Raw genomic sequence first — 27,813 nt, 5'->3', positions numbered from 1 at the left:
TTCTTTTCAGTAAGTCTGTCTAGGGGTTTATTGATCTTATTAATTCTTTCAAAGAACAAGCTGATCTGTTCTGTTTTTTTTAATTTCTCTATCATTGTTTTCTGCTCTACTCTATTATTTCTCTTCTCCTGCTGGGTTTACATTTTATTAATTGTTCTTTTTCCAGCTCCCGTAGTTGTAAGGTTAGGTTTGTATTTGAGACCTTTCTTGTTTCTTGAGAAGGGCCTTATTGCTATGTACTTGCCTCTTAGAACCATCTTTGTTGTATCCCAAAGGTTCTGAATTCTATGTTTTCATTTTGTTTCGCTTCCATGTTTGTTTGTTTATTTTTAAAGATTTTATTTATTTATTCATAAGAGACAGAGAGGCAGAGACATAGAGAGGGAAGCAGGCTCCCTATGAGGGCCTGATGGGGGACTCAATCCCAGGACTCTGGGATCATGACCTGAGCCAAAGGTAGACACTCAACCACTGAGCCACCCAGGTGCCCCACTTCCATGTATTTTTAACTCTTCTTTAATTTCCTGGTTGGCCCATTCATTCTTTTGTAGGGTGTTCTTTAATCTCCATGTATTTGTGGTCATTCCAATTTTTTTTTCATGTAGTTGACTTTAAGCTTTAAAGCACTATAGTCTGAAAATATGAATGGAATAATCTCAATATTTTTTGTACTGCTCAAGACCTGATTTGTGACCCAGTATGTGATCTATTCTGGAGAATGTTTTATGCGCACTTGAGAAGAATATGTATTTTGCTGCTTTAGAATGAAATGCTCTGAATATATCTATGAAGTCCATCTGGTCCAGTGTGTTATTCACAGCCCTTCTTTCCTTGTTGGCCTTCTGTTTAGATGATCTGTCTATTGATGTCAGTAGGGTACTAAAGTCCCCTACTATTATTGTATTATTATCAATGTGTTTCTTTAAATTGTTGTTAATTGGTTTATAGATTTGGCTGCTCCCATGTTAGGGACATAAATACATACAACTGTTAGATCTTCTTGTTGGATAGACCCTTTTAGTATGTTATAGTGTCCTTCTTCTCTTCTTACAATCTTTGGTTTAAAATATAGTTTGTCTGATATAAGGATGGCTACTCCATCTTTCTTTTGATGTCCATTTGCATGATAAATGGTTCTCCACCCCCTCACTTTCAATCTGGAGGTGTCTTTGGGTCTAAAATGAATCTAAGTAGCATATCAATGGGTCTTCTTTTCTTTATCCATTTTGATACCCTATGTCATTTGAGTGGCACATTTAGTTCACTTAAATTCAGAGTAATTATTGAAAGATATGAATTAGTGCCATTTTATTACCTGTAAAATCGCTGTTCCTGTAGATTGTTCCTTTCCGGTCTTTATTACTTTTGGGCTCTCTCTTCACTGAGAGGATCCCCTTTAATATATCTTGCAGGGCTGGTTTAGTGTCACGAAATCCTTTAGTTTTTGTCCTGGAAACTCTTTATCTCTCCTTTTCTGAATGACAGCCTTGATGGATACACTATTCTTGGCTGCATATTTTTCCATTTAGCATGTTGAATATATCATGTCAGTCCTTTCTGGCCTTCCAGGTCTCTATGGACTGGTCTGCTGTCAGCCTTATGTGTCTATCCTTGTAGGTTAAGGACCTCTTGTCCCAAGCTGCTTTTGCTTTTAGAATTTTCTCTTATTCTTTGAAATGTGCAAGTTTCACTATTATATGGCAAGGTGTTGACCTATTTTTATTGATTTTGAGGGGGGGTTCTCTATGCCTCCTGGATTTGAATACCTATTTCTTTCCCCAGATTAGGGAAGTTCTCAGCTATAATTTGTTTAGATAAGCCTTCTGCTCCTTTCTCCACTCCTGATCTTCTAGGACTCCTATAATATGGATATTACTTCTCTTTATGGAAGCACTGGGCTCTCTCTGTCTCCCTTCATGATCTAATAGTTTCTTTTCCTCTTCTTTTCAGCTTCCTTATTTTCATCAGTTTGTCTTTTATATGCTGATTCTCTCTTCTGTCTCATTTATCCTTGCTGTTAAAGCCTCCATTTGTGACTGCATCTCAGTAATAGCATTTTTAATTTCAATCTGATTAGATTTTAGTTCTTTTATTTCTATAGTAAGGGATTCTCTAGTGTCTTCTATGCCTTTTCCAAGCCCAGCTAGTATCTTTATAAGCACTGTTTTAAATTCTAGTCCAGACATTTTACTTATATCTAGCAATTCAGATAAATCCCTGGCAGTGAGTATTACCTCTTGTTCTTTCTTTTGGAGTGAATTTCTCTGTCTAGTCATTGTGTTCAGAAAAGAAAGAAGGAAAGAAAAAAAAAGAAAAGAAACCAGCAGAAAACAGCAATAACAACAACAGCAACAACAAAAACTTCCCAAAGTGTTTCTGGTGTATCCTATGTACGTTCTGCTCTAGTGTTTTGGCTGCTCTTTCCCACTGGTTCTTCCTGCTTCCTTGTAGTTGGGAGTGTTTGGACCTTTAAGTAGGTGTGCTTTGATTTGTTTGTCAAAATAAGCCTTGCATCTTGCCAGATTGTCTCCCTCCAACTGTGAAGATTGTTTCCTTAATCCTCAGATCATCTTCCTCATTGTTCAAAATAGTTGATGTTGGTCTAGTTGTATTTGAAGGACAAGGCAAGTTCATGGTCACCCTAATACTCCAACATCTTAACTCTGCCACTCTACTTGCCTTTCTATGTAATATATCTCACCTCATTAGGACTCCTTCCACGCTCTACTTAACCCAGACTCACATTCCCCATCCTCTTGAGCATTCCGACACTCAGAAAGAGGATCTGATTACTCCTCCTTCCTCAATTCTGGATTGCTTTGGGTACAATTGCCTTGTCAATATCCTAAGGTATAGAGACTGTAGGAAATATTGATAGATGAGGAGAATGGAGACACAGAGAGATCAAGTAAATTGCCCAAGATACAAAGCAAGTAAGTGGCAGAGCTCAAGACTTACAATTTCTAGTGTAGATATTGGAGGCTAGAATACTACTGCTAACAATAATAAAATAATTATTATAATGTTATTATTTATAATGTGTTTATAATATAATTATATAATTATGATATTGTTAACAGTAAAAATAGGAGCAATGTTAATTGTAGAAGCTACTATTTCTTGAGTGTTTACTCTGTGCCATATATTATGCTATGGGCTTCATAAACATCATCTCATTGGATCCCCCAACAAATTTCTGAGTCTGGTATAATCACACATTTTACACATAATAAAACAGGCTTAGTGGGATACATTATCTTGTTCAAGGTAGTAAGTGGAATTACCAGAATTTCAGCCTATTTTCTTTCTTTTTTTTTAAGATAGTTATTTATTTATTCATTCATGAGAGACACACAGAGAGAGGCAGAGACATAGGCAGAGGGAGAGGCAGTGATGTGGGACTTGATCCCACGACCCTGGGATCATGACCTGAGCCAAAGGCAGACGCTCAACCACTGAGCCATCCAGGTGCTTCTCAGCCTATTTTCAATCCGACTGTAAAGCGCATGTTGTTAGCCACAACACTATATAGCTCATATGTAAATCTAAAATACAAACAGATTAGAAAAATAATTTTAATAGAATTTTAAAGTGAATAAAGAGAAGTCTTAAATTTAGTTTAATAACACCACCAAGAAGAAGAATCAATAGATCTAAAAGCAAGCTCTGGTTTGACAAAAACTCACAAGAAATAGGTTTTGGAGTAGCTTTGGTTGTCCACAAAGCTCAAAAGGACCTAGACTGCGATGCAGCTAAAGTACCATTTTCTACAATGGTTGTTGCAGTATTAGGAGAATAGTGTTCACAGTAAGGGAAGTGAAAATCCTGAGTCTTGGGCTCATATTCTGGGTAGTTCAGAGGAGAACTACCATTATGAGGAAGGAAGAGAAACAAGAGAAGGAAGTGGCCATGTCCATTATGGAGATTAACAGACTCATGAAGAATCATGACCACCCTCTCCAACTCTCTGAAGGCCTGTCCTGGAAAGGAGGAAGCAGGCTTCTCTTTCCTGTGTTGTCACAGAAAGAACTCTGAAATCAGTCAGTGGGCTAGGAGTTAAAGGAAGGCAGGTTTCAGCTCAGCAGGCAAGGTTTTCTGCTTAAAAAGTGCTCTTACCATAAAACAGATTACTTGTTCTTCAGTAGAAATGTTAAGCAGAGGCGAGAGGACAACTTTTAGAAGTGCTTTACTGGAGATTCCTATTTCTGTGATAACTGGGATGGAGTAATTACTAGGTAGAACCATCCCATGTTAACATTCCCTGTGTTTTACTTTAAAGGGGCCATTTTGAATGGGGTATAGCTCCTCCTTGTAAGTAAGAAGTTGGTGATCTCATCATGTATGCTCCGAATGTCTCCCAGTGGCAACTGGTTCTCATCTTTTCTCTCCCCAGGTGTCACCACTGTTCTCACCATGACCACTTTGAGTATCAGTGCCAGAAACTCCTTACCTAAAGTGGCATACGCGACGGCCATGGATTGGTTCATAGCCGTCTGTTATGCCTTTGTATTTTCTGCGCTGATTGAATTTGCCACTGTTAACTACTTCACCAAGCGGAGTTGGGCTTGGGAAGGCAAGAAGGTGCCGGAGGCCCTGGAGATGAAGGTGAGATACAGTGAGGGTGGGGGCTGGGAAGCACTCCCTGAGAGAACTGTATTGGAACCAGGAGTGGGCAGCCTGCAGCCTGTGGGAACTGGCCAAGGCTGTGTGCTATTCACTGGGGTCATCAATCCAATTCTCAACTGGAGTGCTTCTTGGCAATGTGGAGTGTTTGCTGGGGTCAAAGAAAAGAGGGTAGGTATCATAGAAGGTTGATGTCTTGTGATGAGGGACTGACCCTGAGTACGATACTGCTAGAATCAAGGGGAACACATTGTGTACTTTTCTGAGTGGCTCTATAAATACAATCTCTAGGGCTAACTCTGCCCTTCACTTTTCAGTTTATTCCCACTACAATCAAACTAAAGTGACCATTATTCCTTCTGGGTCTATGCTTATTTATTTATGCTGTACCCAGAATATTCTTTTATTTTTTCCTGCCTAGTGAAGATCTACTCCTTTTTTTTCCTACTCATTCTTCAAGGCACAGATTAAAAGCTATTTTCTCCATAGAATCTTTCCAAGAATCATCCAAATAGTTTTAGCTTTTCTTTCAGTAGGGAGAGGGTGCTCCTCCTATTAAAATCCTGTATTTGTATTAGAGTTGTTTATCTGCTTACTCATTAGACTGAACATCTTGAGGGCAGGGGCTTGTCTGCATCATCTTTCTAACTAGCCAGTATTCTTGCACAACACCTGATTCATAGTAAAACCTGAATAAATGTTAGTTGGATTGGTGGAGAAATGGGAAGGAGGGGGATTAAAAACCCAATAAACCAACTAGAGTTGGTAGGAATAAAACAAATACTGTGAAATCAAGATTATTGTCCTTGGCTGCTTTAAAAGAGTTCAGATCTCTAGATCTATATGAAGACTATCCAAAGAGGCTAAAAAGAACTGGCAGATGTGGTCCCAGAACCATTCCAGTACTATGAAGAATCATGGAGAAGAGAAAAGATAATGAAGATTTTTCAAACTGGAGGAAAAGATATATTTCATAGAATACAGACTGGTGAGTTGGCAAAATTTTAGAATAGATTTTCACTATATAGATAGAATTTATTAAGTCCTTGCTATAAATTATGAAGAATTAAGCTTATTTCTACTAACTATATCTACTCTATCATAGGAAATTTTGGTTGATTTTATTATTATACTTAGTGTAGTTGTTTCCTTTGTATCCTTAAAATATTTTGATCCATCTAATACTTGATTTGTCATCTATGAACAACGTCTATTGACCCCTCACACGCTACAAGACAAGGAAAATAGTATACTTATCTCTCACCTTCTCTGTTCTTGTCATTTCCTAATTTTTGTTTGTTATAATGCTGTCAATGCATTGTCAAACTATTTCTGCATTGTTGAGGCTTATAACATTTACATGCTTTTGTGCATCCATAATTCCTATAGTTGTTTAGTCATAGTTCTACATTTAAATGGATAAAAGGACTATTTTAAGAAGATAGCCCATTTTTCCATTCATTGCTTAGTTACCTCAAGGCTATCTTCTAGATTTTTTTTTTCCTTTTTAAAGCTCATGGGAACTATATTTCCTACTATCTTGCATGTGTTAAATTATCTGTCAATTGTGTTTATATTTGAACTGTAGTTGGGCTGTTGTAAATTCATGGGTCCCATTCTCTCTTTGATGTCCATGTAGACACTGATTGCTATGCTCAATTCTATCACTGTTGTTCTGAAGAATTTTTAAAGAAGAGTTTATGTATTTATTTGAGAGAGAGAGAAAGAGCAAGAGGGAGAGGGCAGAAGGTGGAGGGAGAAGCAGGCTCCCCACTGAGCGTGGAGCCCAATGTGGGGATCAATATCAGAACCCTGAGATTATAACCAGAGCCAAAGTTGGATGCCTAACCAACTGAGCCACCGAGCCACCCTTGTTATGAAGAAATTTAAAAGCCAAACTGAAAATCTCTTACAGAATAGAGGATTTGATTTTATGGCCTAGAAGCCCATACATATGTATCTTATTACAAATTCCAGTTACTTTACAAGGATATATTTTGGTCTATCTGTATGAAATTTTTCCTAGGAGAGCATGTGGGGTTTTTTTCAAGTTTTTATTTAAATTCCAATTAGTTAACTACAGTGTTAATATTAGTTTCAGATGTCCAACTTAGTAATTTATCACTTACATACAACACCCAGTGCTCATCAAAACAACTGCCTTCCTTAATCCATTTAATCCACCCCCCTACCCACCTCCCCTCCTGTAACCATCAGTTTGCTCTCTGTAGTTAAGAAGTTTTTTTTTTTTTATAGTTTGCCTCTCTTTCTCACTCTGTGTTCATTTGTCTTGTTTCTTACATTCATCATATGAGTGAAATCATGATATTTGTCTTTCTCGGACCAATTTATTTCATTTAGCATTATACTCTCCAACTCCATCAATGTCATTGCAAATGTCAAGATTTTGTTCTTTTTTATGGCTGAGTAATATTCCATTGTATGTATGTGTGTCTATATGTACAAATACATATATACAACTTTTTAAAAACTCAAATTCAATTAGTTAACATATACTGTATTAGTTTCTAATGCAGAGTTCAGTTATTCATCAGTTGCATATAACAGTGCTCATTATATCACATGCCCTCCTTAATGCCCATCACCCAGTTATCCCGTCTTCCCACCCTCCTCCCTTCTACAACCCTTAGTTTGATTCCTATAGTTAAGAGTCTCTTATGGTTTGTCTCCCTCTATGATTTCATCTTATTTTATTTTTCCCTCCCTTCCCCTATGATCCTGTTTTATTTCTCAAATTCCACATATGAGAGAAACCATGTTATAATTGTCTTTCTCTGATTGACTTATTTTGTTTAGCATAATACTCTGCAGCTCCATCTACATCATTGCAAATGTCAAGATTTTGTTATTTTTTATCCTCAGTAATATTCCTTTATATATAATGAAAGCTGTGAGGTATATATATCTCACACAACTTCTTAATTCATAAGTTGATGGACATTTGGGCACTTTCCATAATTTGGCTATTGTGGACATTACTGCTACAAACATTGGGGTGCATGTTTCCCTTACGATCAATATTTTTTTATCCTTTGCATTGATACCTAGTAGTACAATTAGTAGATCATGGGGTAGTTTTATTTTTAACTTTTTGAGGCAACTCCATACTGTTTTCCAGAGTGGCTGCATCATTTTGCATTCCCACCAACAGTGCAAGAGGGTTCCCCTCTCTCCGCATCCCCACCAACACCTGTTGTTTCCTGAGTTGTTAATTTTAGCCAATCTGACTGGTGTGAGGTGCTATCTCATTGTGGTTTTGGTTTGTATTTCCTTGATGGTGAGCAATGTTGAGCATCTTTTCATATGTCTGTTGGCCATCTGAGGCCTTTGGGAAAATGTCTTTTCATGTCGTCTGCCCATTTTTTAATTGGATTATTTGGTTTTGGGATGTTGAGTTTTATAAGTTCTTCATACATTTTAGATACTAACCCTTTATCAGATATGTCATTTACATATATATTTTCCAATTCTATAGGCTGCCATTTAGTTGTGTTGTTTCCTTTGCTTTGCAGAAGCTATTTTGATGAAGTCCCAATAATTCATTTTTGCTTTTGTTTCCTGGCTTTGGGAGACATACTTAGTAAGAAGTTGCTCTGGCTACATCAAAGAGGTTGCTACCAAAAAAAAAAAAAAAAGAGGTTGCTACCTGTGTTCTCCTCTAGGAATTTGATGATTTTCTGTCTCACATTTAGGTCTTTGATCCATTTTGAATTTATTTTTGCATATGGTTTAAGAAAGTGGTCCAGTTTCATTACTTTGCATGTTGTCCAATTTTCTCAACACCATTTGTTGAAGAGATTATCTTTTTTACACTGGATATTCTTTCCTAGTTTGCCAAAGATTAGCTGACCATATAGTTGTGGGATCATTTCTGGGTTTTCTATTCTTTTCCACTGATCTATGTGTCTGTGTTTGTGCCAGGAGCATACTGTCTTGATTACTACAGCTTTGTAATATAACTTGAAATCCAGAATTGTGATGCCTCTAGATTTGCTTTTCTTCTTCAAGATTGCTTTGACTATTCAAGGTTTTTCGTGGTTCTATACAAATTTTACTATGGTTTGTTCTAACGCTGTGAAAAATACTGTTGGTATTTTGATAGGGATGGCATGAAATGTGTAGATTGCTTTGGGTGGTATAGACCTTTTAGCACTGTTTATTCTTCCAATCCATGAGCATATAGTGTTTTTCCATTTCTTTGTGTCATCTTCAATTTTTTTCATCAGTGTTTTATAGTTCTTAAAATACAGATCTTTTATCTCTTTGGTTAGGCTTATTCTCAGGTATCTTATGGTTTGGGGTACAATTGTAAATGGGATCAATTCTTAGATTTCCTTCTGCTGCTTCATTGGTGGTATATAGAAATTCAACAGATTTCTATATATTGATTTTGTATCCTACATCTTTACTGAATTTGTGTATTAGTTCTAGTGATTTTTTTTGGTAGAGTCTTTGGGTTTTCTATATAGAGTACCATGCCATCTGCAAGTAGTGAAAGTTTGACTTCTTCCTTGCTGATTTGAATGCCTTGTATTTCTTGTCTGAATGCTGAAGCTAGGACTTCCCTATTTAAATAACAGTGGTAGTGGTGAGAGTGGACATCCCTGTCTTGTTCCTGACCATAGAGAAAAAGCTCTCAGTTTTCCCCCATTGAGGATGATATTAACTGTGGATTTTTCATATATGGTCTTTATTAATGATGAGGTATGTTCCCTCTATCCCTACTTTGTTCAGGGTTTTTATCATGAATGAATGTTGTACTTTGTTAAATGCTTTTTCTGCATCTATTGAAAGGAATATATGGTTCTTATCCTTTATTAATGTGTTGTATCACAATGATTGATTTGCAAATATTAAACCACCCTTGTAGCAACAGAATAAATCCCACTTGGTCCTGATGAATGATTCCTTTAATATACTGTTGGATTTGACTTGCTAGTATTTTATTGAGAATTTTTGCATTCGTGTTCATAAGATATTGACCTGTAGTTCTATTTTTTAGGGGAGTCTTTGTCTGGTTTTGGAATCAGGGTAATGTTGGCCTCATAGGATGAATTTGGAAGTTTTCCTTCCATTTCTGTTTTTTGAAATAGAAGAAGCTTGAGCTTTCCTAAAACATATCTATCTGTGTTCTGTTCTCTTCCTAGAGCACAAATTATACATATCATAGAGCTTTGTCTTCCATATCTATTATTTTTCTCTAATAATTTTTAACTTATTTTCCATTTCACTTTGCTAATTTTTCTCAAGCCTGTCTTCGATGTCTCTGATCATTTTTACCAGTGTGTCTTCATCTTCATAAAATTCATGTAACTAAAAATAACATGCCACAAAATGGTCTTTGTTAACCTATTTTTTATGTGCTTTATGTTTGCTTTTTCATGCTGTTCCACAACCATTTATTGGTAACTTCCTTCCTTTTGCAACATATTTTACGTCAGTACCATATTAGTTTGTTTTCAGTTATTACTTGATTTGCATTAAGGGAATTCTTTACTAGCCCTGTTATGCGTGACAGTATCATTTTGGGGAGGGATTGAGAGAGTGAATAGGATAGTAGGAAGTAGTTGAGACTACTTAATTTGAGTACTATTATCTATATAAATTCTTGGGAGTACTCCTCATTGTAGTTTTGATTCTGCTTCTACCTACCAAGATGTTTTCCTTGCTCATAGGAAAATCCTCTATGTATGGTGTAGAGGAGTGTGTGTGTGTAGTATTATATCCTTTAATTTTTCTAGTCTCTACCTCCTCTGACACGAAATGGTGGTCAAAGAATGTTTCGAGATGTTCTCACCGTCAGTCTGAAAACTTATTTTGTTTCAAAATGGGAGTCATTTGTTTCCTCATTCAGGTCATGCCTCTTACATTTTAAGACTATTCTTGACCCAAAATCCAGAGTAGGAGGCATGCTCAGTGTCTTTTTTACCCTGATCCAATTTTACTGCTCTTGGGAGCCTTACTTTTTGGGATCAGGATTAAAAATGCTTTCACATTTCATCAAAACTAGAGTTTGAGTTTCTGTCTCCCATTTTCCTTACAGTTTTTACTTGGTTCCAGAGAGGAGAAGGAAGCAAAGATGTCCTTACTCTGACATATTAAACTGAAAGGTCCCTAGAATATATTATTAAGCAGATGTTTAAGAGCAATTAGCACTCATCACTGATATTCAGCCTGAATTCACTAAGAAGAAATTATGCCAAACTAACCTTAAGAAATTATATTAAAAGTGTACTAGGCTGGTAGACCAGGGAATATCATATACTTTATCAAAACATCTAACTACGTTTTTTAAATTATGACTTCATGAAGAAGAAACAGCAGTTGAAAAGATAGTACAATTAGACTGATGTCACTGGTTAACTAACTGAAGTCAAATAGAATTGACTGATGGATGGGTGTCAACCTGAATGGACATCCCTGTGATAATACACAGGGGTCCATTTAATCCTTTCCTCTTAATTGTTATCAATAATTCAAATTTATAAGTTCCATTAATGAATGTTGGTTGGAGAAGATTATCTTCTGAATTATGAATAAAAAATAATTTCTCAAGTTCAGAGAACAGGCTGAAATCAAGAGATTAATATTAGCTGAATCAAACAAATTCTTAAACATAGATTTAAAAACATTAGTTCTTGATAGGAAAGCTTAATAATAATTGCCCATTATAAGTAGGATGCTGGGATATAGGGGAAAAGCAAATTTAATGTAAGCATTCCATGTGAGACAACTTTCAAAAAGCCAAATTTGATTTGAGTTTGAGTTAACAATTACCTAGAACAAGTGAGATAATAATCTCTTTTTATTCTATACTGTCTGAGCCATGTTTAAAGCATAGTGTTCTAGTTTGGTTACTATACTGGAGAAGGGGCACATACTTCAAGGGAATTATGATCGCTAATTTCAGATATCTGAAAGACTGTCATGTATGTCTTTTGAAAAACATGGTGGACTTTTTTTCCCCATAGCTCAGAAGAGATGCAGGAATGGTTTGAAAGCAGAGAGAGAGAGAACTAGAATAGATTAGTAAGAGACTTTGGATGTTAAAAAATGACCGTTTCTTCAATTCCAAGGAGGGCTGAAAATGAAAAAGGACAAAAAGAATAATCTAAAACTCTTCTGCAAAGATGGTGATATCAGTCTTTTTTCCTAGTCCCTCTCCATGGTCAATCTATTTAAGCTATCTAAAAGAAAGCGATTATGAGATTTGGAGGGGAAAAAAACCCTATGGAACACAAAAATCACGGATCTTTAATATGAAGATGCTATGTTATGTCTATACCACTACAAGTAAAGGAACTAACAGTGAGAACCACTGACCCACAGAAAAAATGAAATGCATTGAAAATTAAAATACTGTTACCTAATTATAACTCAGTTTAGTTTTTTCCTCCTTTAAAGAAACATATTAAACTTTATTTGCTTTATAAAGCTAGAATGGATTTAAAAATAATATAAATGATTCAAAATTTATTTCTGATTTGTACTATGATTAGGGATTAGGTAAAATGTGAGGGGAAAGATTATAAAGGAAAGGAAAAGAAGGAATAGGTAAAAACAAAACCTAATTTATAAATGAAGACAAATGATGCCTTATAATTGCATTCTGAAAAGTAGATGAACTGTGGGCTTCTGAGGATCAACTATGTGTGTTTATCACTGCTTCCTCTGACAATCCCACTAAAATGAGAGTAAAGAAATAAAATAGGTATAAATAAGTACCAGGAAAAGGAGAGAAGGGATTTCAGTCATACAAGAGATTTTAAAACATTGTTTTAGAAGAATGAATGTGGGAAGTGAAAATAAGAACTAATCTATTAAGCTGGAGTAAGATAGAATCCGAGAGAAACTCAAGGATTGAGGTGCTTGGTATAACAGAGAATAAAGCAACTAGGGAGATTGCTTAAAAGCCTTTGTACAGAGTAGTCATGACCTCAGAGCATGTCCAACATGTGAAATATCTGCAGCCAAATGTATACTGTCCAGAAAAACGGCAGAAGTTTCTAAAGAAGCTGAATGTCTCCAGAATAAAGACCATGACATACTGACAGTTTGAAGTACCCCATAAAGTTACCTGCTTCCAAATGATCTTAAGTCATCCACCAGTCAACAAGCTCAGCTCAGATACACTTAGAATACAGACATCTTTTATGTTGTCAAATGACATTGGCAAGGATTACCAAAGTGAAGTTTGCAATATGTAAGAGAAACGATTTTTTTGTAAAAACTCATCTTGGAGGAACAGAGATAATTTAGGGAATTAAAATTCTAACCTTTATATTTGTAAATATATCCATAAAGCAATAAAATACTAATATAAAAGGAAATTGAGATAAGGAAGAGCTCTTGAAATTAAAAAGAAGTGCCAAAATAAAAATTTTAACAGAGAGATGGGAAAATAAACTGAGGAAAATCTCCCTACAAGCAGGGCAAAATGAAAAAAAAAAATACTGAGAATGTACAAGAAAAAGTAAGAGACAGGAATGAATCCAGGAAGTAATCCAACTCAGAAGGTGCAGCACGAGTGAGTGAACAGAGAAAGGGAATGAAGGAAATTAACAAAGAACTAATAAGACCTTTTTATAAACAGAAATACATAAGCATCCAGATTGAAAGTGACTTCATAGGCCCACATAAAGGCACATTATCATGAAATTTCAGAAAACATGAGATAAAGTGATAGTCTATAAAGATTCTAGAAAGAAATTTTTTTGCAGAGGAATGGTTAACAGAATTGCATCAGACTTCTCAAGTATACTAGATGGTGGAAGACAGTGGAGTAATAAATCTCATAAATCTGAGAGACAAATGCTTTTCAAACTAGAGTCCTGTGTTCAGACCTCTAAGATCTCAGAAATGTCACTTCCCATTCACTCTACCTTAGGAAGATACTGGAGGATATGTTCTACTAAAACAAAAGAATAGAACACAAGAAAAGGACATTGGATCCAGAAAAGAAAGTATCCAACAGAGGACATAGTGAACAGAAGTCCTTTAAAATGAAAGCTATGCAGCAAGCAAACAGAGAGAGCAACTAGTCCAGTTTGGTTGGGGCAGGAGGCTAGATATAGTTATATAGTCATTTATAATGATGTTATCATTGATTATTGATTGAACTAAAAAGTTATAATTGTATTGGAGGATGGAGGAAGGGTTGCATTAATGAGGTAAGTCATTATCAAAAAAGATTGGTTATGTGTGAAACTAATAACAGTATAAGCATATTATTTAGAAATTTAGAAACATCACTTAAGAGAATTAAAAATAATTAAGACTTGCTGGACAAGGTGAGTACATTGAGGTAAGCCTTTAAGTTCTTTTTAAAAATATGTTACTTTGATTAACCTTTTGAAAATTAAAGATAAGAGCAAATAAAACGAAGAAATAAGCCTCTACATGTAAAAGGATTATTCTTAGAACTGCCTTTCGAGGCACCTGGGTAGTTCAGTTAGTTAAGTGTCTGACTCTTGATTTTGGCTCAGGTCATGATCTCCCAGGGTCATGAGATTGAGCCCCATGTTGGGCTCGTGCTGGGTGTGGAGCCTGCTTGAGATTCTCTCCCTCCCTCTGCCCTTCCCCCCCTAAAAATCTTTTTAAAAAGAACTGTTTTTTTTTAATAAAATTTATTTTTAATTGGTGTTCAATTTACCAACATTAAAATGGTCATATATTCTTACCTAAATCTTGGAAATACAGTAATTCTTAGCCTTTTTCTTACTATAAGAATATTTGAATACTCTAGAATAATATTTTACTTTAGTGAAAGTACTCAATCTCCATCCACATCGTGAAAAAGCTTAGTTTATTGTTATTAATGGCTTTTAAATCTGTGGGGCATTCCTGTAAATACAGCCAAAAATTAGAGACACCTCTTGGTATTTTCTCTCTGGGGTAAATAATATTCCCTGTGGGTTAAGTTGTGGTCATAAACTGGTAGTCCTCCCACCCTGTTCTATGGTAGATATAAATGCCCTAACAACAATAGTACTCTATCATTGGTGAACTGATTGAAACAAAAACAAATAGCAATCATTTCTGGAATATATGTGGGATGCAGAACTAAACATAGCATGGTCCTAGTACTCAGAAGCTGATGATATAAAGAGGAAAGTAAGATATATATGCATATACATACTAGCCCTGATACAGGACCAAGTGTGGACTATCACAGGAGAGAGAAAACCAAAATACTTTCTCTCCATTTTTTTTTTCTGTTTACCTTAACTTGGCTGTTTCTTGAAGGAACTTCTTCCTCAACTAATATTTCAAGTGAAAGCCACTCATCCATTCCTTCCTTGCTGCTTCCCGGTCATTACCTACACCTTTACTTCATGGAAACTGCTTTGTCCTTTAATGCTCACCTCATGTGGCTATCTCTATTTTTCTTTATCATCTTTCCAATGTTATTGTCTCCTGCCTGCTCATTTTATATATAGGATTTTTACAACTAGTTTACATTATTTGTAACAATTCCAAGGTCAGTCTTTGTTTTTCACTTGGATGACACATGTGACATCATAAACTAGTATTGAGCCTGTGGCCAGCTCTATCAAATGAACTCTGTGTTGTCCCACTTGCCAAGCATTGTTACTGTTTCCACCACTAGGTAAGGGCTTTGGAAATGAATTGGTCTGATAGCCTGTATACTTGTTCTAGTGTTTTGCTTTTCCAGGAAGACCATAAAAGTTAAGTCAGCCAATGGTATTAATATGTTAGGAACGGCCACCAGATATCAAAGCCTCATGAGAAATTTCACTGTAGACATGTGAGGTCATGTGCTCTACAGGGCTTACCTCAAAGTCACCCCAAACAGTGTTTTAATTATTTCTTGTATGGTTATTTATCCTCCCCTCACTTCTTTTAAGATTTATTTATTTGAGAGAGAGAGAGAGAGTGCACAAGTCGGGGAAGGGGCAGAGGGACAGAATATTCCTGAATGCAGAGCCTGATGTGGGGCTCTATCTCACAAGCCATGAGATCAAGACCTGAGCTGAAACCAGGAATCAGATACTTAACCGACTGCACCACCCAGGTGCCTCTAATCTTCCCCTCACTTATTATCTTTATACTGTACTGTGCTTTTTTCTAGACTTATCCTCCCATCCTTCATAAGCTTCCTCCTACTTCTCTCAGGAATTCCTGTTAACTGGGAAATAAACGATTCTGTATTATTAGCTTTTTTTTTTTTACTGAAAATATTTATTTTTTACTCCAGTAACTCCTGTCTTAACTCATTTCTCAGCTGAAACTTCCCTTTTGCTGCCTTTTTGCTTGGCAGAAGCTGTTAATCTCACCCCATTTTCTAGAAGTGTAGTTCACATCTACCTAACCCCAATATTGCTTTCACACCATTAATCTTTCACTCTTTTATACTAAAGATGTCTCTTCTGAAGCTCCAGATGTTCACTTGGATTCTCATATATCGGGATTTCATGTTGTTCCCTTTTTCCTTGATATTTTTCTTTTCACATAAGTCTCCATATCTGTTGCTAGCCTCATGGGATTGGACTCTTAATTTTATTCCTCCACTAACCATTTATTCCCTATTCAATAGTCAGAATGATCATTTAAAACTATAAATTAGAAAAATTTTGCTCAAAATACTTTAATGGCTTCCCAACACACTTAGATCAAAATCCATAATCCTTACTATGACTTTCAAGGCTTTATAGGATCTGGTCCCCAGATCTATGATGCTACCTTTTACCATTCTTTTTTTTTTTTTTTTAAGATTTTATCTATTCATGAGAGGCACACAGAGAGAGAGAGACAGAGAGAGAGAGAGGTAGAGACACAGGCAGAGGGAGAAGCAGGCTCCATGCAGGGAGCCCAACACGGGACTTGATCCTGGGTCTCCAGGATTACGCCCTGGGCTGAAGGCGGCACTAAACTGCTGAGCCACCCGGGCTGCCCTATTCTTTTTTATTATTATTTTTTATCATTCACTCCACTTAGGTCACAGTAGCCTCCTTTATTATCTTTATACAAGTCATTCTCCTTCTAATGGCAGATGCTTTGTCAGTACTATCCTTTCTCTCTGAAAGTTTTGTTGTTCAGATCTTCTCATGGCTTGCTTTCTCATTTTATTCAGATTTCTGAATTTTATTTAGATCTCTGCTTACCTTCTTAGAGAGATTTTCTCTGACTAGTATATATTATACTGCTCTACCCCTGATCTGCTTTTAAATACTATGTTTTCATGGGTAAAAAGGTACACAGTGAGTTAAAGTAAATTTCATATAATGGTTCTTACATCCTTCCTGGAGAAGGTAAAAGGAATTGTCAAGATTTAAAATAGATTTTACAGGAAATAGCAAACGGAATTGATTATGGACACAGAGAAAGATTGCAGGCATAGATTGAAGGACTAAAAGAATTCAAGAATAGAAGCTTATAAATGCCACCAATCCATCAATGGCAATGGAAATTTTTTTCAGAAACAAGTAGAAGAATTGAATTGAAATGACTGAGGAGGTTGATGATGCTGGGGAGTAAGTACAATAATACATCATCTGGCCAGGTCTAGTTAAGAAAGCATAGAAAACAGAATAATGGATTTTGAGAAACTGCAGAGCTATTCATTCATATAAGTAGTTACTGAGGAGTGTCTACTACATGGTAGGTTCTGTGTTAGTTGCTGAGGGTACAGCAGTGAACAGTAAAACATGACCCCTTCCCTCAAGGAGGTCACATTGCAGAACTTTTTCTCTTATAAAATTGAAACTCTACTCATTAAACAGTTCATCCCCATTCTTCCATCCTCCATCTTCCCCCTAGCAACCATTATTCTACTGTCTCTTTGAATCTGACTACTCTAAGTACCTTCTTTAAGTGGAATCATATAATATTTGTCATTTGTGACTGGCTTATTTCACTTAGCATAATGTCCTCAAGATTCATTCACATCATAGCATGTGTCAGAGTATCCTTCCTATTTAAAGCTGAATAATATTCCATTGTGTGGATAGACACATTTTGTTTATCCTTTTTTTTTTCTCTATAGACATTTCAGTTGTCCACCTTTTGGCTTTTGGCTCTTGGAATTATGCTGCTATGAACATGAGTGTACAAATATCTCTTTGAAACCTTGCTTTCAATTTTTGGGGGTATATACCCAGAAGAATTGCTGGGTAGCATTTTAATTCTATTTTTAATTTTTTGAGGAACCAACATACCATTTTCCATAGTTGCTGTACCATTTTACATTCCCAATAATAGACAAGGATTCCATTTTTTCCACATCGTTGCCAACACTTGTTATTTTCTGTTTTATTGTGATTGTTGTTGATAGTAGACATCCTAATGGCTGTGAGGTAGTATGTATCTCATTGTGGTTTTCTTTTTTTAATATTTTAATTATTTATTAGAGAGTACAAGCAGGGGGAGGGGCAGAGGGACAAGCAGACTCCTGCTGAGCAGGGAGCCCAACTCAGAGCTCCATCCTAGGACTAGAGCTCATGACCGGAGCTGAAGACAGATGTCTAACTAACTGAGCCACCCAGGTGCCCCTCTCATTGTGGTGTTCATTTGCATTTTCCTAATGACCAGTGCTGTTAAGCATATTTCCAAATGCTTGTTGGCCATTTGTATATCTTTAGAGAAATGTTTATTCAAGTCCTTTGCCGTTTTAAAAATTGGGTTGATGGGGGTTTTTTTCCACTTTGTTTTTTATGTTTTTTTTTTTTGCCTTTTTTGTTGAAGTATAACTGATAATACCTTATTAGTTTCAGTATTTTACATACTTTCTTAATAGTATCTTATTAATTTTGAGAGTATAGTGATTTAACATATTTTATACATCATGAAACAATCCCCATACGTGTAGTTACTGTCACCATACAAAGTTATTATTGACTGTATTCCCTATGCCGTATATTACATCTCCATGGCTTATTTATTTATAACTGGAAGTTGGTACCTCTTAGTCCTTTTCACCTATTTTACCTGTTCCCCCAATCCTTCCCCTCTCGTAACAAACCTGTTCCCCCAAACCTTCCCCTCTGGTTTCCTATATCTATGAGTCTGTTTCTGTTTTGTTTGTTTTCTTAGATCCCACATATAAGTGAAATGATATGGTATTTGTTTTTCTCTGAGTTATTTCACTTAGCATAATACCCTATAGGTCCATCCACATTGTGGCAAATGATAAGATTAAATGATTATGGGTGAGTAATGTTCCGTTGTAGATATATGCTATATCTTTACCCATTCATCTATTAATGGGCACTTAGGTTGCTTCCATATCTTAACTATTGTAAATAATGCTGCAATAAACATAGGGTCTATGTATCCCTTCGAGTTAGTATTTTCTTTTTCTTTTTTTTTTTTTTTAAGATTTTACTTATTTGACATTGAGAGAGCACAAGCAGGGGGAGCAGCAGAAAGAGAAGGAGAAACAGGCTTCCCACTTCCCACTGAATAGGGAGCCCAATGTGGGGCTCCATCCCAGGACCCTTGGATTATGACCTGAGCCAAAGGCAGACACTTAGCCTACTGAGTCACCCAGGTGTCCCTAGTGTTTTCATTTTCTTTAGGTAAATAACCAGTAGTGGAATTACTGAGTCATATGGTAATTCTAATCTTTTGAGGAACTTCGATACTGTTTTCCACAGTGGCTGCATTCATTTACATTCCTACCAACAGTATGTTCAGATTCCCTTTTCTCCACAACTTCACCAAGGCTTTTTTTGCGTCTTTTTGGTAATAGCCACCCTGACCAATGTGAAGTGATATTTCATTGTAGTTTTGGTTTGCCTATCCCTGATGATTAGTGATATTGAGCATCTTTTCATGTCACTTGACCATCTGTATGTTTTCAAGTTCTGTGCCAATTTTTTAATTAGTTTTTTTTATATTAAGTTGTGTAACTTCCTCATATATTTTGTATATTAACCTCTTAGTGGATGTATGATTTGCATATATCTTCTCCCATTTAGTATGTAGTCTTTTCATTTTGTTGATGGTCTTCTTTGCTGTGTAGAAGCTTTTTAGTTTGCTATAATCCCATTTGTTTATTTTAGCCTTTGTTGCCATTTCCTGAGGAGATTTGTCTTTAAAAAAAAATTGCTAAGACTGATGACAAATAGCTTACTGCCTGTTTTCTTCTAGAAGTTTTATGTTTCAGGTCTTCCACTCAGGCCTTTAATGCATTTTGAGTTTATTTTTGTATAAGATACTGGCCTAGTTTTGTTCTTTTTCCTAGCATCATTTATTGAAGAGACTGCCTTTCCCCCATTTGATCTTTTTACCTAACTTTGGTCATAGATTATTGGCTATATATTCATAAGTTTATTTTTGGACCCCCCTATTCTGTTCTATTAGTCTGTGTATCTATTTTCATACCAGTACCATACCATTTTGATCACTATAGCCTTGTAGTATGGTTTGAAATCAGAGAGCATGATACATCCAGCTTTGTTCCACTTTCTCCAGATTGCTTACCTATTTGGGGTCTTTTGATGATTTCATACATATTTTATAACTTTTTTTTGTTCTAGTTCTGTGAAAAACACCATTGGTATTTTGACAGGGATTTTATTGAATTCATATATTGCTTTGGGTAATATGGACATTTTAAAATTGTTAATTCTCCGAATCCATGAACACAGAATATATATTTTTCCATTTGTTTGTGTTGTCTTCAGTTTCTTTCATCAATGTCATAAATCACCTTTGGTTAAATTTGTTCCTTGATATTTTATTTTTTTAATGTAACTGTGAATGAAATTGTTTTCTTTCTTTGCGTTTTTTACCTAAAAATTTTAAATTCAATTTAATCAACATATCCTGTATTACTAGTTTCATAGGTATAATATAGTGTTCATTGGTTGCATACAATACCCAGTGCTCATTACATCAAGTGCCCTTCTTAGTGTCCATCACCCCATTCTCCCACCCTCCTCCCCTCCAGCAACCCTCAGTTTGTTTCCTTGAGTTAAGGGTCTCTTATGGTTTGCCTCCCTCTCTGTTTTTATCTTATTTTATGTTTCCTTCCTTTCCCCTATGTTCATCTGTTTAGTTTCTTAAACTCTACATGAGTGAAATCATATGGCGTTTTCTTAATTTCTCTGTTAGCTCATTAGTAGTGTAGAGAAATGCAAGTGATTTCTGCATGTTAATTTTGTATCCTGCAACCTTAGTGAATTTATTAGTTCTAGTAGTTTTTTTTTTTTTAGTGGAGTCTTTAAGGTTTTCTATATATAGTATCATGTCATCTACAAATAAGAGCAGTTTTATTTCTTTTGTAATTGGAATGACTTTTATTTCTTTTTTGCTGTGGCTAAGACCTGTAATACTATGTTGAATAAAAAATGATGGGAGTGGACGTCTTTGTCTTGTTCCTGATCTAAGATAAAAAGCTTTCAGCTTTTCACCTTTGAGTATGTAAACTGTGGGCTTGCCATATATGGTTTTTATTATGTTGAGGTACACTTTTATCCTCCATTTTCTGAGAGTTTTAATCATAAATGGATGCTGAATTTTGTCAGATGCTTTTTTTCTGCTTCTGAGATGATCATATGATCTTTATCCTTTTTTTGTTACTGTGGTATATCACATTCATTGATTTGTGGATTTTGAACCATCTTTGCATCAGTGGAATAAATCCCACTTGATCATGGTATTAATCCTTTTAATTTATTGTTGAATTTGATTCCATAATATTTTGTTGGGAGTTTTAGCATGTATGTTCACCAGGGATTTGGGCTGTAGTGTGTGTGTGTGTGTGTGTGTGTGTGTGTGTGTGTGTGTGGTGTCTTTGGTTGTGATATCAAGGTTAATGCTGGCCTCATAAAATGAATTTCAAAGTGTTCTCTCTTTTATTAAATGTTTAATAGAATTTACCCATGAGGCCATCTGATTCTGAACTATTTTTGTCACTTCTCTGATATGTCTTTGAATCCCTCATAGCATATATGCCATTACTTTGCTCCACTTATGAAAACTGGAGTTCAGGAAAGTTGGATGTCTGTTAAAGGATAGATTCAGAAGTACTGGGCCATATCTGCATATACTCTGAGGTCCTGGCTGAGTATCAAGTACATTCAGGGCTCCAACTAACCCTGTAATTAGCACTTCTAGAACAATAGACAAGAGTGCCATCTGAGGAAAACCCTTGAGTTGGACATGCATCGGTCCACAAAAGTTTTCATTGCCTCATCCCCAAATCCACATGAAGTGGCTTTCTAGAAGGAAAGGTGTCCTGAGAGCCATACTGCTTGGGGGAATTTGGAGTCAATTTCAGTTTGGTGGTGTGAGAATTACTCCAGCTGAACTATAAAGTTATGTTCTCTGTATAGGAGAGGTCAAGACTAAGGAGTAACAAACTGGAAATCACACTGAGAATCTTCGATGGGAGAAGGGTTTTCTTTTTATTCAGGAAATATCTATCACATGCCTAAGTCAGGCACTGGCTAGGAAGGAAGGAATAGAATCACAACTTGATCAAAATTAAGTCTAGTTTGTATCTATCAAATTCCAGAGCATAGGAAAGTATTGAAAACTAGATACAAAAATGGATAAATATTAACCATTAATCTCCGCCTTCTGTTTCTGTCTTCTTGACTCTACCACTTTTGCTTTGATTTTCTTCTTTGACAATTTAGGTAAAAATTAGAATGGTTGACTAAAATGTGCCATGTTGGCAAGGGAAATTAAAAGGTAATTTTCCTTTATTGCTTTAAAAATCTGAGATTAATCAACTGCTTCTCTTCACCTATAGAACACAAAGTACTTATAGAGCTAAATAAAGTGTTTGCTGTTTGGAATGATTGTTTCAGAGACTTGGTCATAACCAGTTTATATGGTGACTAAATGAAATAACTTGAAAGCTTCTAGCAAAGTCAAGGTAGTGGGGTTCTTTTCTTTCCTTTCTCATTTTTGTCTATCCACAAAAACAGAGATTAGTAAGCAAATTAATAAGTAAGCAGGGAAACAAGTAAAGTGCTATTTAATAACAGAGGCATTTAGCAGCAGGCCTCTATTCACACAACGAAGTTACTAATTATAAATGAGTCCCATGTAGTATTTAAGGCATTTACAAGGCTCTTAGAAGTCTTAGAGCTCTGTCCCCCTTCTACTTGTAGCAATGTGGCTGCAATTCTTAAAGAGAAAGAACAGTATTGCTTTATAAAAGTCCTATTAGTGAGATGGTTCATTTACTTAAACCAACACTCTCTCATTTATCCCACACCCCCTCCCTTATTAAAAACCCCAAAGTCAGCATGGGTAGGCAGAGAAGAAGGACACAGCATTCAAGGCCTTTGCCACGTACACTGTGATCCAGCTACAGCAGACTTCTTGTCATCTCCTCAAACAAGTAGTGCCCTTGGCTTGTGCTGCATCTTCATCTGACAAGCTCCTGCTTATCTTCTGTAACCCAGCCCACAAATCTCATTGCCTTCTCTGAGCTACCTTTTCCAACATCTGTAGGTATTTTCCCATACCTGTTAGAACTACTGATCATATTATATAGCACTAATGTGTTCCTACAGCCCTCTTCCCCCCCGGACTGTAAACTCCTGGAAAACAGGAATTGAGATGGATTCATCTTTTAACCTTCCCATGTAGACCCTAATACCTAGCATAGTTTTGACCAAGTAGATATTCAGTAAATATTTGGCAAAGTTATACTAGGACCAGGAAGGTAAATGGCAGTATGGTCAAAAAGGGATAAAAGATCAAAATGGTGGGGACTCTGATGTAAAGAAGAAAAAAGAGATTAGGAGAAAGAGGTCAGAGGAGAAGCTGGCAGAGAAACCCTGGAAGGATATAAGTAATAAGCAGAGGAGTAAAGTAAAATACAGATGCTTCAAGGCAAAGTAACATTGAGAAAGGAAACAAATGAGGTGTATGCAATTATAAAAATGCAAGTAGTTGTCACTTTTTATCAGATATTCTTGGGCATTATTGAAGCTCATCTATCCACACTTTTTCCTAAAAATAAAAAGAGATGGAAAAGAGAAAAGGCCAGAGTGCAGAGGGAGGCAGCAAAAACTATAGACTATGACCTCAGCCACTCTGTTCTGATCTAGACCTGAGCTTTGTTTCTTCTTCTTGTTTACACAAATCATATATGTGGGAAAAAATGAGCACATGTGTGCATGTTTGTTTCCCGTTGTTTTTTTGTTTTTGTTTTTGTTTTACAAAGGGGAGTTTCTTAAAAGCAGAAACATCCAGGGGCTTGCTGTGTCAGAGAGAAACATTTGCATAGCTCCCTGGGGAGGCCTTGGCTCCTGCCTGCAGCCATGTATGAGTGGAAAACCCTGGTGTGCCTCCTAGGTTGCTGAACACATTTACAGTGCATGAAGGGTGAGATACTGTTGTAATGATGCATGTAAACATGCCATGGTATTTATTATGTCTTTAAGATGAAATGACTTTCAGACTCACATAGCTCTCTTCCTCACAGGGGATGTGCCACTTGATGGTTGAAGCCTTTTGGAGTTATTTCTCGGGTAACCAAAAAGTGCCTCGCACCTATAGAAAGCAACACAGTACAGCCTGGATAAAAGTCAGGAGCCCAGGTGGCTAGTGTGGGCTCTGCTACTCAGTATGAGGCTAAGTTTTATCATCTGTCAAATAGGAGTAATCTCACCTACCTAGTTGATAGGGTTACTGTGAGGATCAAATCATGTGATTATATAAGGCCCTACATGTGACCAACATTTCAGTTTTCCAGTGATTCTTACCACCATTCTTTCATCTGATCCTCTCAACAACCCTGCCAAATATTTTGATTTTCATTTTACAGATGAAGAGCCTAAAACACAAAGAGGAGTGAATTGGCCAAAGCCACATTGCTAGTAAACCAGGATGATACAAGTTTTCTGTTTTCAAGCTCATCTTCAATTATCCTTAGACACAAACTTGGCTACTCAGTGCTATTGGCTTCCTCGCCCCTGTTTCTTAACTTCCCTCATGGCTCCTCCTTCCTACAGCCTCTAAAGGTGCTCTGTATAATGAATTAATTAGCTTTTGTTTTGTCCCCCCTTCTCCCCTACGTTTTCTGGCTCCTAGAAGAAAACACCAGCAGCCCCAACAAAGAAAACCAGCACCACCTTCAACATCGTGGGAACCACCTATCCCATCAATCTGGCCAAGGACACTGAGTTCTCTACCATCTCCAAGGGCGCTGCTCCCAGTGCCTCCTCAACCCCAACAATTATTGCTTCACCCAAGACCACCTACGTGCAGGACATCCCGACTGAGACCAAGACCTACAACAGTGTCAGCAAGGTTGACAAAATTTCCCGCATCATCTTTCCTGTGCTTTTTGCCATTTTTAATCTGGTCTACTGGGCTACCTATGTCAACCGGGAGTCAGCTATCAAGGGCATGATCCGCAAACACTAGATAGTGGTGATGCAGCAACCAGAGCACTGTATACCTTAGGAAGCATCCAGGCACCCAAACCCCAGGGCTCCCCTTCCTGTGTTTCAGGATTCTTCTTTTTAACTCTCTATCAAGTTGTGACTCTCAATTCATATTTATGAATCTCAATGAAAAAATAATAACAAAAATTACTTGTCCCTCTGACATTGCTGAGTATACCCTTATCAGAGCCAAACACTGCCATTTGTTCAGTTGCTCATCTTAGCCTGCCAGTCTCCCCCAGCTGAGGGCACTGCATGTATTTTATTGCACTCTGCCCACTGCAGAAAGAATAGGAGACTCTACTACCTGTAGTGGGAGCCTTGGCTATTTGAGTGGTCCAGACCAAGGAGGATTATTGACTGGTCCAGATCAGATGATTCTGACTCACCTGGGAGACAGGCTATCCCATGTGGTCCTGGCTTGCCATTTCCTTTTGCCTAGTAGGCAAAAAGGTACTGATAGCAAAGGCAGGAGCCAGTGCCAACCTCTAAACCTGGCCCCAGCCTCTTTATTGGCTTGGAGGTTAGTGGGGACAGTTGAGGCTCACCACTGTCAATAATATATTGCCAAAACAGATAGAACCAACTATACCAGCCGGGCCCCAAGATGGCTGATGCTCTGTCGTGTTCAGCCCCTCAGGAAAATAGTATCTTTCTTGGTATATCTCTCCTTCAGGAAAGCCCTTTGACACCACCGCCCCCGTCTCCTAGGCCTTGCAGCCAGCTGGACACTGCTTAGTTTGGACTCATTACTGCCTGCAAATTCTTCAGGAAAAGGATCAAGTATTTTTGTAATTTATACTAAAAAGGGACAAACAGAAACAAAAAGATTTAGATCAAATGCCTACACGATATTTTTTTAAAAAATTAGATCAGAAAGTTATCTTCCTACAAAAGTAACTAGTCAGATACTGGATGGGGCAAGAGATTTGAGCTGGGTGGTAAAAGCTTAAAGTCTGGTTCAAAAGAGAGGGCCAATGGAAGGTAAAAGTCAAATTCTTCCTTCCATGCCCTCTACACCTTAAATGCTATCCCAGGCCTAAGAACTCTGTTCTCACTATGTCAGTGAACTCTGATCCTCTGTTGATGGCAATTCTTAGAGGGGTGAATTGGAATCTAGTTGATTTTTTAGTCAAGTGAATCATTATTACCAGTTTGCTAATGTATTATTTAGGGGCCATTTGATCTCATTTGTTCTTAATGTAGTATAATTGTAAAAATTTGTATAAGGTAGATAAACTGAGTCTCAAATGTTTGAATGACTTGCCTGGGCACCTTACAAGTGTCTGAAATAAAGAACTATAATGGGTCTCTTTCCAAAGACCAAAATGAAGACAGGACTGAAAATCCAGGTCCACTTGACCTCTGAATCAGGACAACCTCAACAGTCCTGCTGACTCCTGAATGCAGTTTGGCTGGACACCAAAAAGATTTGTAGAAAGAAGTGATAATATGTCTAAGGAGACCACTTCTAATAGTCATGGCTCAATGGAATGATACTGTATAAGATGGCAGTCCCAGCCACTAGTCTAGAGTAACCTAGAAGCTCAAAGTAAAGCAACGATGGCACCAAAATCAGACTCCCCCTGTCCACTCCCTAAACAAAGCTCCTAAGGGATCTATCATTAGCCACTGGTTGCTTTTGTACCCATTCTTCTCCCCCATCCCCTGCTTCCTTGCCATTGCTGGGATAATGCATGCCAGTCCCATTATTTCTAAGAGTATGTCTGTAGGCAAATTCATGACTAGATGAGTGTAGTGTTGTGGATATGTGGGGTTGGGGGGTGGTGGGGTGGGTGGGGCTGTTAATGATCGTCTAAAGGAGTTTAGAATGAAAGCCTGACCTTTGCCTTTCTGTAGAAATTGTGTTTCCAAATGCTTTGGTGCAATGTTTAGCGGCTGTTTATTAAACTTCTGAATTGTATTCAGACTGAAGGACTTTTTTTTAATTTTAGATTTATGTATTTATTTGAGAGAGTGTGCATGAGTGGGGTGGGGAGGGCAGAGGGAAAAGGAAAGAATCTCAAGCAGATTCTGCAGAGTGCAGAGCCTGACCTGGGATGTAGGGCTTGATCCCATGACCCTGAGGCCATGACCTGAGCCAAAATCAATAGCTGGATGCTCAACTGAATGAGCCACCAAAGCACCCCAAGGTAACTTTTTTTGGTTACTCTTTGCCTATGATAGGCAGTACTCTTGTCTTTCACCCCTACTCTCAAGACACCCTTACTTTATATTTCTTAACACCACTGAAATAAGCTGGAAAAGGGTTATCTCCAGAACAAGAGACCTATTACAGTGATCCAAAATGGAACCCATGTGCAAACATAGCTTTGATTGACTCAAGGGTCTCATTACCTAATGAGAAAGAGAAGGAAACACTTGCATTGTTTCCTCTACTAAATTCACCCACTTCCAGGAAATAGTTATTCTCATTGAAATTCTAAAGACTTTCTCTTCCCCATTGATTACCATTTTTCTTAGGTAATAGTTCCTTAGGTATAGGTAATATATAGGTAATATATATTAGGCAGAGTGGGTATCTGGTTGACACATGGTTGATTCATGTGTTGGGAAATGGATGATGACCCTTATTTCTTACAGAGTTAGCAAAAGTCTGGGAAATAATCTCATGATATCTGCTTGAGGAAATCAGCTGGCTCCTAGATGATGGGGGTAATCTCTTTGGAAGAGCATTTCAAATCACATAAAAGTTTTCTTGTCTGAAATAAAATTAGAGACTTGGCCAATCTGACCCTCATTGCATGTTCTAGCCCTGTGGCCATCTAATGGA

At 37.0% G+C, this 27,813-nt stretch overlaps 1 protein-coding gene across 2 annotated transcripts in view; it reads left to right on the top strand.

Annotated features, from left to right (window-relative positions):
- GABRA3 (gamma-aminobutyric acid type A receptor subunit alpha3) overlaps window positions 1–26,943 on the top strand; it is a 316,285-nt gene extending 289,342 nt beyond the window's left edge. For both annotated transcript variants that reach the window (XM_072743596.1, XM_072743595.1), the window contains exons 9-10: window positions 4,394–4,605; window positions 24,664–26,943. In XM_072743596.1, coding sequence (XP_072599697.1) covers window positions 4,394–4,605; window positions 24,664–24,999 — 548 coding nt within the window. In that variant the 3' untranslated portion in view covers window positions 25,000–26,943. The remainder of the gene's footprint in view (window positions 1–4,393; window positions 4,606–24,663) is intronic.
- Window positions 26,944–27,813: the final 870 nt, after the last annotated feature.

Source organism: Vulpes vulpes, chromosome X, assembly GCF_048418805.1.
Source record: "Vulpes vulpes isolate BD-2025 chromosome X, VulVul3, whole genome shotgun sequence".
Taxonomy (NCBI): Eukaryota; Metazoa; Chordata; class Mammalia; order Carnivora; family Canidae; genus Vulpes; species Vulpes vulpes.
Note: the sequence above shows the minus strand (reverse complement) of the source record. Positions and strands in the feature narration are given on the sequence as shown.